The following is a 13,803-nucleotide window of genomic DNA, read 5'->3' as shown; positions in this document are numbered from 1 at the left end:
CCATCCACTCTTCCTCATTCACGGCTCTCCCAACCACATTTGCAATTACCATGTCCTCCTCCTGAAACATCCCTACAGAATCCCCTACAGCCTCTCTCGGCAGGCAAGAAAGACAATCTGCTACAACATTTTCTCTGCCTGGTACATAGCACATTCTGAAATTGTAACCTTGCAAGCCAACCATCCACCTGGATATTCTGGGCGAACCCTTCGCCCAACAACCACTGCATCAAAAGTTTGTGATCTGTCTTGACTAAAAATTCTTGACCCCACAAGAAAAACTTGAAAGGTAAAACCAGACAAAATACAGCAAAGACTTCCCTTTCAATCACAGAGTAATTCCTTTTTCGGCATCCCTTAATGGCCCAGAAGTAAAAGCGATGACATGCGCCTCCTTTGCTGCATCAAATTGACTTAAAGAATCACCCAAGCCTAACAAACGCGCATCAATTGATAGGACAGTTCTCCTGCCACACAAAACCTCCCAAGGATGGCACACTCCCGATGCCTTCTATGATTTTCATAAAAGCCCCTTGGCACTCCTCTGACCAATTGAAGTTGACACTTTTTTTTTACAAATCTCTCAATGGACTAGATATGGTGGCGAAGTTGTTAACGAACCTATGGTAAAACTCTGCCATACCCATGCAAGATCTTAACTGTTCTTTATCCAATGACGCAGGAGCTTTACATATGCCATCTACCAAACTAAACTTGTGAGAAACTCCTTGCCCCGAAATGTTGTGCCCTAAATACTCCACTTCTCTCACCCTAATCCTACATTTGCTCCTCTGTACAGTGAGACCAGCCTTCTTCAATCTCTCTAGAACACACTTCAACACCACATTTTCATTCTCACTACCAGCAAACACCAGTATGTCATCTTGGAGCACTGCAATGTTCCATATTCCTTTCAACACTTCCTCCATCACCCTCTGGAACACTGAGGCAGCCGAAGCCAACCCAATTGGCATACCCAAGTACTTAAATGTTCCTTCAGGGGTGACAAATGCTGTTACATGCAGACTTTTCTTGGATAGTGGCAACTGATGATAAGCTGCTGAAAGATCAATGACAGAAAACCAACTGGATTCTCCAAGTGTGGCTAGGGTCTTCGAAATGATTGCCAACGGATGTCTCTCTACCAGTAGGTTTCTATTCAGTTCCCTGAGATCAACACATAACCTCAGCTTCCTTTTGCTCTTGGCTACCAGGACCACAGGAGAGAGCCACTCAGTTCCTTCAATACGTTCAATTACCCCCTTTGGATAAGATTAACCAACTCCTCATGAAGTTGATGTCTCATCTTCAACGGGACAGGCCTCACTCTGTGCACCACTGGTTGAGCATTTTGTTTCAATTTGATGTTGTGCTCAAAACACCTCAGGGAATTCTTTCGACCACTTATCCACTTCTGCTATGGTGACTGACAGGAGTCCATGCACTTGCTTGGATTCTTACCCCCAGTTTCCTTTGCTCTTCCCACCCTAAAAGTGAAGTGTCTTTCTTAGCAATCAAAATGTCAGCTGTGCACTCCCTTTATAGTATACATGGCCCTGGAATTCCCCAATCAAATCAATGGACGTTCCCCCATAGCCACAGGGCTGCACCTTGGCTGGTAATAAATCTTACACCTCTTTAAATAGTGTGTGCTTGAGTGTCTCCTCAGATAAAATAGTCCATGGGGACGCTGAGTCGACCTTCCTCTTCAAACTGCTCCCATCCACAACAAAGTCATCTACAGGACCACTTGTTTCACTGGACACCACCGAAATGTCAAACACATGTTGTGGTAACCCTTCTTGATTGGATGGGGCCACATCAGTTATTCTGGTGGATGGTTGATTTGGTGCATCGCCGCTGTGTTCTCTCTGATCCACCATGTTTATGAAGGCTTCCGTGCACAAGTTCACGAAATGGCTCCTTCGTCTGCACTAGAAGCATTCAGCAAATCTGGCCAGGCAAGTTGCATTGTTTGCAGAGTGTCTCGAGCTCCCACAATTGGCACACTTCTGGTTCCACCATTCCTTTCTCGAGCTTGGGCCCGGTGGCCTTTCCTTTGGGCCAACTGCACAAACACATTGTGCCACTTCCTTCTCCACCTTCATGTATTGCAACGTCTTTTCCAATACTGCAAGCAAATTCCACTGCTTGTTCTAATGATAGATCTTTGGCCAGCAGCTTCTCTTGCACTCTTGGGCTGTTGGTGCATCTAACCAACTGGTCCCTAATTAACGAGTCTGTGAGGTCTCTAAACTCGCATGTGTGGCTCAATGTTCTCAAGGAGGCCACATAGGATTCTACGGACTCTGCACCATCTTGATTACGCTGAAAAAACCTGTGCCTCTCAAACATGACCTTCTTGGGTTCGAAGTGCTCCTCAACCTGTTTCACAGCCAGGACATATTCATCAGCGTCACCTGCACCTTCCTTTTGTCGAGCTACCAATCCATCAAACACAGTGCCCTTCGGGACCCAGGTTGTGGAGCAACAAGGCTTTCCCCCTGGCAGCACTAAACCTGTTGCCTCCTATGGCAACTATATATTTCTCAAACATGCGTCTCCACCCGACAGAAAGATTACCAGGTTCTGCCAGGAAAGGTGAGGGTGGTGGAATTGCAGCAGCCATCTCCTCAATCGCTGTAACACTCAATGCTGGTGTAGAGCTTGTTATTGTTATTTTGCTCTCCGGTTGCCAGCACAGAAATGCGTGCTTATCTGCCCAATCAGAGCCTCACAGTGAAATATCAACAATAGTTGTACTTGATTTGTGATTCTGGCAACTTGCAGTACACAAGTGTGCTTGACAGTGTTTACTACTGATTTTACTGCTGATCTGGCAATGTCCATAAATCCAGTTTCACAGCAGGTGCGGTGAACTAGAGCTGTTGGAGTATATTAGCTATTGCAAACCTCTAACTTCCTATGTGTAGACACAATATCCTTGAGAATGTTCCTATTGTCCTTGCGCAGTCAGCTTCAATCTGATAAAGCTTGCCGGGACATGCTGCATTGTCTAGCAACATACGTCACAATGAGGGATTCCTCCGATGCTCTGCGTTCCTTAGCCACCCTTCGTATGGGGATTCTTGGCTGCGCGCATGCGCAAACGCCGTGCCTCCTTGCAGCGTAGTTTAGTTCCTACACGCATGCCCTCACACTGTGCTTCCTCGCGGCGTAGTTCAGCTTACGGATGGGCTCGAGCAAACACCAAATTGGGAAAGTTAGCCTCCTCCCTCCACCGCACAGCGCTCCCCTACTGACCTGAGCACCGGTTGCCTGCAGCGCCTGTTGCTGTCTGCTCTGCTCCTTTCGCCGTTTGCGGTCACTCGACCAGTGCTCTCCCGGTTAGCCTCGCTGCAGTGGGTTCGCGGAAGAGGCCGCCGTCCGTTGTGACTCTTTCTTATTCAAAACTCCTCATCGCCAGTGTAGAGTCCAGACGGACACCAGGTGGAGTTAATAACGGGTACTTTAAGTATAGGAGAGCGAGCAACAGGCACTGCGCCCAGGTCAGCTCCCAACAGTGAAATGGTTCCAGGACTCTTCATGGTTCTGGAACACCCAGTAAAAGTAAACAACACATAAGCATATGGAACACAACAAGTGGCTTTAAGTCATGTCAGTGCTGCCTTTGAAGGACCGGTCCCCAGGAGACTACATAGGGGAAGGTGCCAGCGACTTGGATGCAGGTGTTAACCTTGCCTTGAAGGATGGAAGAAGACTGCTTCCGACTATTGATCCACATGGCTCTAGTGGAGACCTTCATGTCACAATGCCCCTACAAGGCATAGTTTATACTTAAAGCTGTACATGCTACCAGGCTGACTAAGGCATCAAATTATTATACTTTAGATCAGGTGTGGACAGTTAAAAAGCCACATCTGCTAACATGAACTTCGTGTTCCAGCAGTTGTCAGGATTGAACATATGGCATTTGAACCTATCCTGTGCCACTGCAGGGCTGGTGCCAACGATACCTCTAGACATACACATGTTGGCAATATGATTTGACATGGAACATTTATGAAAGGGGGGTGTTATTAGCAAACCCCCTTTTCAGCAAACAATTACCAGCATCATTTAATTAACTATAAACCCACAAACGTTAGGGCTTTCACAACACAGATTGCCATCTGTCCCACTATGCACTTGAAAGGATTCCTCTGTCACACTCTCCTCTTTGCAGTGGGTTTGTGCCAGGGTCTGCACATGAGGTGCGGGTGATTCAACCACCCCAGTTTCATGACTAGTAGCCACCTGGAAATCCAGCTTGGATCAGAGAATTGTTGGACATAAAGTAGTGGTAACATGGGTCAGTGAGACGGCTAATAGACCGATAAGTGCAAATGTCAGTCTAAATTACAGTACAACCGGTATGACACATAAAGCAGTGTGTCTTGTGTTAAAGCACACCCTGGTTCAGACGGATTATTTGCTGTCTCAGTGACTCCAGGTCTCTTGGCACAGACCCATTTGTTAGCGTCTCAGACATTGGGTGGTTCAGTGAGTGGAGTGCAGCATTTCCTAAACACTCTTAGCATCAAGGGAGACTGTGGAAATAATGCAGAGACATAGGTTTGAGTTTCTTGAAGGTATACTAGTACTTTTTAAAACTTGTTTCAAACCATCAGGGCGAACATTCCTGTGACTTGAGAGTGCGGATCATAGAATAAACCAATAACTTAAAATTATATTTTAGCAACTTTTTAATTAGCCAACTGCTCTTAAATAAGGAACTCAGGAAGAGCAAACGGAAATAAATCTTTCCTTCTAATTACGAGAATGCCGAGGGACAGGACGTAGAGCATGCTCGCATGCAGCCTAGGATACCAGGCCTCCTGGGAAATTATCTCATTATTAAACTCTCAACATAAAAGGGCATTTTCTGTAATAAAAAACCTAAAGCAAACTGCTAATATAAACTGATAATATTGTCCTATTCCACACATCCTGCCTCAATGTCTGCTATTCATGATAGTAGTTCTGCTTTATGAGACAAGCCAAATGATTTGGCCATCCCCATGCAAGCAGTTCATGCGTTTATAGAAATGTAGGAGTATGTCATATACATGAGCACAGTGGAGTTCCTCCTCAAAAATGTAAGGATAACTCATCTGTTTGCTGAGCAAAGAAAGGATGTACCAAGTTGAGGGCTTACTATACTGCATCATTAACTGAAGGGCCAGATGCGGCCTTGAGAGAACGCATTCTTATCTATTGCATAATTCAGTACAACTTTTGGCATTTAACATTGGCTTTTGTTGTGCCATCTACGTTATGCCATAGGCCACTTCAGTATGAAAACAGAAGTTTCTCAAAGAGGATTATACACTGAAATTAGACCCTGCAACAATCACTGAAAAAACGAAATGGTCTAAAAGTCCAGAAATTAACACAACATTCTAAACAATTATCAAAAGAATAAAGCCAATTCACAAGAAATTAAATGCGAAACCACAACGAAGAAAAGTTAACTTCTAGTACATAGATTTCTTTTAGATTTTTTTAAAGCACTTTGAATGAATTGGTATAGTATGCTTGTAAAGGCTGTTTGACCAGATTATGTGCATTCCACGAGCATGGAATGAGTCACTTCCAAGTCTTTATCTTACCTTTGCCACCCTGATGATGTCAGGAATGTGAAGGTAAGCCTGAACAGGGGCCAACCCTTTACCGATGATGTATGCCTCGTCAGCTTTCTGTCTGTGCATCTGTCCGATGTCCTGCTCAGAATACACAGCCACTGTTCGGATTCCTAGCTCCGTGCATGCTCTGAACACACGGATCGCGATCTCACCTGAAGAAGCAAGGGAAGAAAAAGAAAAGCGTATGAAACATTTCCCCAAGACGGACACATCCTTGTTAGGAGCCACAGTGCATGAGTAACAATTTATTGAAGTAGCATGCCGAAAAGTGAGTCGAGTTTAAAACTCTTAACCCATCTGGTGCAAAGAGCTACATTGATGCCAACTCTCCGGGATCCGTAGCATACACTGGAAATACTAAGCAACGGTCTTCTGTGAGGATTGAGAATGGGAAATTGATCTTCAAACCATTAACAACCAAAAACGAGCATGGTCATGATCAAAGAAGCACATGCAGCATCACTTCCTATAGTTCACAGGGAAGATCAAAATAAAGAGCACATGTCCAAGACTGACTGATCAGTGGCCCATCTCCATGTCAAACCGATTCCTTTTCAGCAAATATTCCAGCTGCAGATAAAGAAGAAGCCCTACTACTGCATTCAGGACCTCTGGTAAAAAGCCCATTAGGGGTTGCACTCAGGACCAATGATACAATCCCATTCGGTTAGTCCAAAATCGTACCACCAAGCTAAGGCACTTCGAATGCCCTTGCCAGGTGGAAGCTAGCAGCAAGTGGAGATTCTGGCCAAAACCCAATTCCCCTCCTGCACCACTGCCAGGATCTATATAAGTTGTACTTCGGCCACGACTAGGAAACGATTTAGGATTTAAGAGGTGTAAAATGGGAGATTTACCTCATGCTTCTGCAGTAATCAAACCAGTAGAAGCCCAAACCTCAATCTCACCAGCAAAGGTAAAAGCTAAATGCTCCCACGCACGGGTAAGAGGATGCAACTCTTAGAGGACCCTGCTATGAAGGAGCAGTTGCTTCTGAAGTGGGATACAGCCATACTGCAAGAACAGACTGAAGCAAACTCAATGCTTAGACTATTAACAGCATTTTAACCCGTACACCGTTTCAGCCAGGTCAAAATGACATTGCACTGATGAAAATGTACATACATGTATTAAGGGATAGATGAAATACAAGTCCACACTGTCATTTCAGGAACGTGTTTTACCACGATGTAATTTACTTGGATGAAACCTCATAGCACCCTTTTAGCCAGTAGAATCTCAAGCTTTTCTCCAGATCCTGATAATAGGAGAGTAACCAGCTTCAGGTAGCAGCTGCTCCACTAATTGTGTGGGCCAATTCAGACTGCCAACTAAAGAACAATAGTGTCTATTGCAGGCTGCCATTGCCCCCTCGTGCAAGGCTACAGTATTTTACTTCGTATTATTTGGGAGTTGGTAGGTTTGAGTTTTTACTCACTAAAAATAACCTCATTGCCAATGGTGGTATGGATTAAGTGAGTACATCTTTTTAGCTCTAAAAGCAATATTTTTTTAATATATACTTCTATGCACCTAGTCATTGATGTAAAATAAAAAGTGTGTTCACATCAGGCAGTGGTATTGGAGCTCTTTCATGTGGCACTGCTATACTGTGTAGTGAATTCACCAGGATATCATATACTGGGTGGCAGGCTACTGGGGACTGCGCTAGTCAGCGCTACCTGATGTACCTACCCAAAGGCAGGCAAGGCAAAATCCAACGGGCCGGTAACTTCGTATGAGAAACAGTTTCTCAGTAGTCATAAATGGGGAAGAGTTGCAGTCTGTGGACTAAGAGTCCCAGAATACACAAGGGGCTTCTCAATACAGCCTGGAATCAGAATTCAAAACCATCCGAGTAATACAAGCTATTAACACATGGTATTTGCAAAATATTCCCCTGATCACAGCGGAAACTAATCTAGAGGAAGGCCGTGGGAAATAAGATGAGAGCCATGCTTCGGAGATCGCCGCAAGATACAGGTACCTGCGAGACAAGGAGTTGAACACTGCAGCCTTGTGCTCCAGATACAAAGCAATTTCAAGATGACACTGCATGCTACAGTAATCAAACTTTGCGGGGCTTACTAAAACCCAAAAGAAAAGCGGGTCCTTTTTATCCAATGCCTGCTTTCCACTGTTAATAGCAGAAAGAGGGATAAAGGGTCCCTGAGTTATAAACCAGTCCCTGGAGGGAAAACAGAGGCTGGGCAGTAACCAATAAGGGACCATTGCAGAAGTTTCACCAACGTCCCATGGGTCTAAAGGGGGCCAGGAAACTTCAGTCTAGAACCCGGAAAAGAGACATGGCTGCTGGAGCTTCCTTGGTGGAGGCCTGGAAACGCTGGAGGAGGAAGGCTGACCAGAAGGGCTCAACAGCCCCTCAAATTAACAGGTGGGACGCATCCTGTTCCAAGGTGTCACAATTTTCCCCTTTACTCTCGTTCTTGCTACTTGGGAGCATAATTTGGGTATTGTTCCCTATTGCACTTTACCTCCCTAAACCCTACGGCACAGTACTGTGGTGATTTGGGCCCTCTAAAACCATACGTTTGAGTTTGCTTCCCTGCCGCATAGAATTTGGGCTTTTGGCAGCCAGTATGATTATTAAAAAAAACACTATGCCTTGCCCACTACTTCCTTTCCGCCGCCCTTGCAAGACAAGGTTGGATGGAGGAGCCCGCACCCTTGCAAGACAAGGATAGATAGATGGATGGATGGAGGATGACGAACACCTATGATTGGAAGTTGCTAGCAAATCGCGCACCCAAGCCATGTGATCGTTAACAGGCTTTAAAAGCCTCCGTTTGCTTCAGTCCAGCGCTGGCCATTGCTGCAGCGTTCCAGTTTGTGGCAGGTCCCTTGTTGCTTGTTCTTCATTCTTAGTTTCTAGTTCCCAGTTCCTTGTTCCTATATCCCTAGATTTTATGTTCTGCTTCCTGGATTCCCTTATTGGCTTCCTCTTTTGCAGTGAGTACTTTCCTTTTCCTGTGCAGTCCGCATTGTGTTCTATGTTTCTTTGTCCTTCCCCTATTCTATGGTGTAAGCTGGTTTATAGTCATAATCTCGAATTTACAAATCTTGGAAAAAAAATGTCGAAAAAAAAGGCCGAAAAAACAATTTCAAATTAATTTTTATGACTTTTTTTTTCGAAATGGGGTGGGTTTGGGGCGGGTTCCCCCCCAACCCCCTTTTTTAACGTTTTTTTTGTTTTTACCTATTTTATTTATATATACTAGAGCCCAAAAAAAAAAATATTGGAAAAAAAAATTCGACCTTTTTTTTCGGCCTTTTTTTTCGACCTTTTTTTTCGAGATTTGTTAATTCGAGCTTTTGACTGACCACCGTGTAAGCTTGATCTCCAGGCAACCGTTATTGAGAGAATCCCTAATTTTGTACCCTTTTCCTCTCAATGGATTGGGGGGAGGGGAGCTTGTAATTACGTTTTACCTGCTCCTGTTCTTGGAGTCAGCTCCCAATGTTCCCTTGCACTTAACTCTCTTGGTTGCCTGTTGATGTTTAGGCATTCACACATGAGCGGGCCACAAAAACACAACACAGCAATTGTTTCATCACTAGCCTGCAAGTACTATTCCTACTTGTCCCTTGCCAGGAGTCCTATGCATCAAGTTATCCTCCCTTTGCAGTGATTGCCTTTGTGGGTTACTGATCAGCAGAGTGCGTGGGCTTCACTGTAAATCCAGGAGCTGTTTGTCTTCATTAGTATGGTTTTTAAGTTAACTTATGTAATACAATCCAGGGTGTCAGCTGAATAGCAATAATGGGCTGCTAAGAAGCAGTGTCGGGTCTGGAGGGAGCCTCAGTAGGAGTGACCAGTGAACACCTCCCACTCTGCTGAGAATGATTTCCCTCACAAGGGTGCTGCTGTAAAATGTTTACTTATTCTTGAGAAGATGCAAACATAGAACTCCATCAATGGGCGTCAATGGAAAACTCCTTCCAAACATTGCAGCAAAGAGGGTAGAGTATCTGGTAAAAGATAAGGTCACATAGGGGGCAGTTGGGTCAAAAATGGCCAGGCCCCACACACTACAAAGCATGCGGGTCTGAGTCCATGCAGGCTTTCTGACATGCTGTAAGAGAGTATTCAAGCATCTGGGAATAAACGAGAGGAGAGTAACAAAGTAAACACATTTGGCAAAGGGAAATCCTTGCAGCCACTAGTCGATAACCCCGTCTAGTCCATAACGTAAAAAGGACTGGCAGTTAGGATCGGAAGCATGAAAGAGAGAAACTGTCCAAGCACATGAGCACAGAGAAACATTTAAAAAAAAACAAAAAAAACCATCATGCTGCTTTGCAACATGCTCTGGAGCCGCCCCATATGGGCGAGATACCAAAGTAATATGTAGGCAACGGGATGAGACATTAGAACCCTTATCAAAGTCAACTGCTAAGAATCTATTACTAAGGTGGCCCACTGTGATCATAGGAAAGCATAGCATCAATATAGTAAGCTGTCCAATGGCATGGAGAGGAGCTTTCTTCACATGAAGGCCACGTTTCTGAACTGCTTATTTCTCTTGGGGGGGGGGGCTGGGTGGGGTGGCGTAGCAGGGGGGGATTTGGCATTTAATTACTTGGTCCCTTGCCTGTTCACCAAGGGAGTAGGATTGTGGTTAAAATGTGTGAGGTGACGACTACGAAAAATACACACACTCACTGTTGCGATGGCAATGGATGTTTCCTTATGCGAGTTACAGCTGCCTTCAGTTTTTTTGGGGGGGGGGGATCAGGATACTCTCGTCCGAGTTACAGATTGTCCCTCATCAGCCCCCTAACTTGAAACCCTCATGCTTTTAGTTTCTGGAATACCAAGAAAGCAGCAGTGGAAGCTGCTGGGGTGACTACTGTTTGCACAGCAGTGGTGGTTCAAAGTTCTGGAGCTAGAGAGGCAGCAGGATGAAATCTGCAAGTAGGCGCTTGTGTGATGGCAGTCTGGAGAAAGTGGAGCCAGAGACTTGAACTAAACAATGGAACAGACTCTTGCATACTCAAGGTTGCATGAATGAAGTGGATGAGTAGGTGAGTCCATTTTAACAGTATGTGTCCCATAGCTCCGCCTGTCTGCCCTGATGGACTTTGTTCGCTCAGTGATACAAAAGCTAATTTCACATATAACAATCTCTCGACCCATGTTCAGTGCTGCAACAACAATGCTCCTAATCTGGCTTTATCTTTCAGCCTCCTCAATACCAGGTCGCTATTTAAACATGCAATTGAGGTAGCCGACTGTGTGAAAGGGGCCTGACTTATACGCCCTCACAGAAACATGGCTACATTCTGCTATACCTAGCAATGCTACTCTATCTCTTCCTACCAACCACATGATTTTCCGAGCAGATCAATAAAATAGCAAAGGGGGAGGTGTGGCCCTTATGTGCAAGGACCACCTTGACCGTCACACTATCCCGCATACCAGTCCTGACAACTGTGAATCACTTTAAATCAAAGTCAAGACCTCTGAGAACCTCATTAAATGTTCCAACTCTATATAGACCGCCTAGAGTTATGCCATACTTTGCAGAACATATCATGGAACTGCTCGCCCACATTACTAAATCAAAAAACCCATTAATTATCTTGTGTGATTTCAATTACTTTAAGGACCCATTGGATAGGCATGACCTTTCTCTCACGGACTCTTTCGCCTCTTTAGGGCTCACACAATGGGTGGATGTGGCCACTCATATAGGAGGGCACACTCTACATTGGATGGTCTTGCAAAATCTATCCATCTCCCATCTGCAAGTGCTTCCTTGTGCATGGTCCGACCATTTCTTAATTGAGGCCACACTCAATCTCCCCAAACCTCTAGCCGAAATGAACTACCAAGCCTGTATGTCATTTTAAAAATGTAACCTCTGCCAGTCTCTTAACCCATTTGTAGTCTAGTCTAAAACCACCGTCTAGCTTCTCTTAGTCCTCATCTTTAGTAGAGCATTTTAACATTTCCTTAAAACAAGCCATCTCCGATCGGACTCTGCTGAAGCGGAAACTTAAGCCTGAGGTGCACCATAACACCTGGTTCTCTGATGTCATCTCCGCTAGACAAGCGAAGAGGGCTTGCGAAAGAACTTGGTGTAAAAATCCTAATTCTACCTCACTGTCACAGTACAAACAAGCAGTGAAGACGTTTAAGACTGCAATAATCTCCTCCAAGTCGTCTTATTATAATAATCCGATCAATAATGCTCACTCCAATGTCAGTGAACTCTTTAGAGTACTGACGGATTTCCAGGACTCAGCCCCCACTAATAATGGTGACTGTCATCAAGGACTCTGCTTGGTGCCAGGGAATCTATGAGTTTCCTGGCTAATATTTCTCCCCATAGGGAAACTATTAACAACCTCCTGTCTATACAGGAGCCAGACAATCACTCGGCCGGCGCACAAACTCCCCTCTCTGATTTGAATAATACGCCATGCTTCAACTTCTCACTACTCGGAACAACAAGTTACAAAAATCATCCAGGATCTTAAACCTACTTCCTGCCCAGCAGACTGCTGTCCCATATATATCTTTAAGGACGCACTTGAAGTCCTAGCACCATGGATGACCAGGCTTATCAACCTCTCCTTTGATGAAGGTGTGGTCCCCTTCCTCTCTTAAGGAGGCATGGTCACACCGTTGGAAAACCAATCTTGACCCACATGTCAGTGATAATTACCAGCCTATCACGAATGTCCCACTAATCCTCAAGATCATGGACAAATTGGCATACCTCCAATTACAAAAACATATCGAAGACCACAAGATTCTTGGTTTACACCAATCAGGGTTCAGAGTTCAGCATGGGACGGAAACCGCCATGCTGGACCTTAAATCCACCTTCGCCGGCATGGTGGACAATAGCCATCCCGCCCTGCTGATGCTTCTGGACCTTTGCGCAGCCTTCGATTTGGTGGACCACTCTCTCCTAGCGACACGTTTGGGGGAGGTTGCTCATTGTTCCAATCTTGCTTCCCAGTGGATCTCTTCATTCCTTGGTCCTCGTACCGTCCAGGTTTCTGTTGGTGAGGAAAATTCCAACCCCATTCTCCAAACATGCGGGTCCCACAGGGTTCATGCCTGTTCAAGACCTTGTTCAACATCTACACTCGACCACTCCTAGACATACTAGACGCATTGGGGGTCCACTACACAAACTATGCCGATGAGACCCAAGCCATCTTCCAGCTTAGTGGGAAGTAAGAGCAGGACTCTGCTGCCATAAATTCCATCTATAAAGCCATTCAGGCCTGGATGGCAGACAACTCACTAGTCTTAAACTGTAAAAAGACAGCTCTTGATTGTGGCATCCAAAGTCGGTCTGGGCAAATTAGACCCCACCTATGCCAACTTGACTATTGCTGATAATACCATTCCAGTATTAAAAAAGGTGAAGCTGCTGGGGGTTATTCTAGATGACGAGCTATCAATGCGGCCACACGTCTCCTTTATTCGCTCATCATGCAGCCTTATAACTAAAGCGAATTAACTAAATTCGCACCATTCTCTCCACCAATAACTGCACCCTGCTTGCTACCGCACTAGTCCACTTTAGACTTGACTATTGTAATAGTCTCCTAGCTGGCACTTCGCAGTCCAACATACAAGCCTTCCAAGTTGCGCAGAACAACGCGGTTTGTGCCATCCAGGGACTGCCCATATGTACTCTTATCTCAGAGGCAAGGAGGGCCTTTCACTGGCTGCCTATAAGCCATAGGTAGCTCAGAAGTAGCTGTTCGCTGGAGGTGACTGGAGGAGACTCTTTTGTGGATCCTGGTACGACTCATCAACGTCTTCCATTACGAACACGGATCACCTCTTGGACTTAGCCTCCATTATACTGTGGCTAATACATTTATTTAGGCTTGTACCTAAATATTAGTAATTTTACATGCCATTTCTATTCCTTTTTAGAATTGGCCCCTCCCACTTTTTACTACGCAATAAAGAGGGGCTGCCGCACGCTCCTGAAGTAGCTCAGAAGTAGCTGTTCTCTGCTCTCAACGGAACAGCGTAATATCCTCCTTTTATGCTAGTCTGGGGCTCATCATTTCATGACTGAAGGTCTACAGCGTTTGCAGTGTCCTTGTGCCGACGCTCCATGTATGTAAGTAGCTGTGCCTTTAGTAAACAACCAAACTGTTC

At 45.1% G+C, this 13,803-nt stretch overlaps 1 protein-coding gene across 5 annotated transcripts in view; it reads right to left on the bottom strand.

The window, feature by feature from the left end:
• Window positions 1-13,803, bottom strand: part of PC (pyruvate carboxylase) — a 2,561,538-nt gene that overhangs the window by 1,980,935 nt on the left and 566,800 nt on the right. For all 5 annotated transcript variants that reach the window (XM_069644789.1, XM_069644792.1, XM_069644793.1 and 2 more), the window contains one exon: window positions 5,613-5,797. In XM_069644789.1, the coding sequence (XP_069500890.1) occupies window positions 5,613-5,797 (185 nt within the window). The remainder of the gene's footprint in view (window positions 1-5,612; window positions 5,798-13,803) is intronic.

The sequence above is a fragment of the Ambystoma mexicanum genome, chromosome 2p, assembly GCF_040938575.1.
Source record: "Ambystoma mexicanum isolate Mex_15411 chromosome 2p, UKY_AmexF1_1, whole genome shotgun sequence".
Taxonomy (NCBI): Eukaryota; Metazoa; Chordata; class Amphibia; order Caudata; family Ambystomatidae; genus Ambystoma; species Ambystoma mexicanum.
Note: the sequence above shows the minus strand (reverse complement) of the source record. Positions and strands in the feature narration are given on the sequence as shown.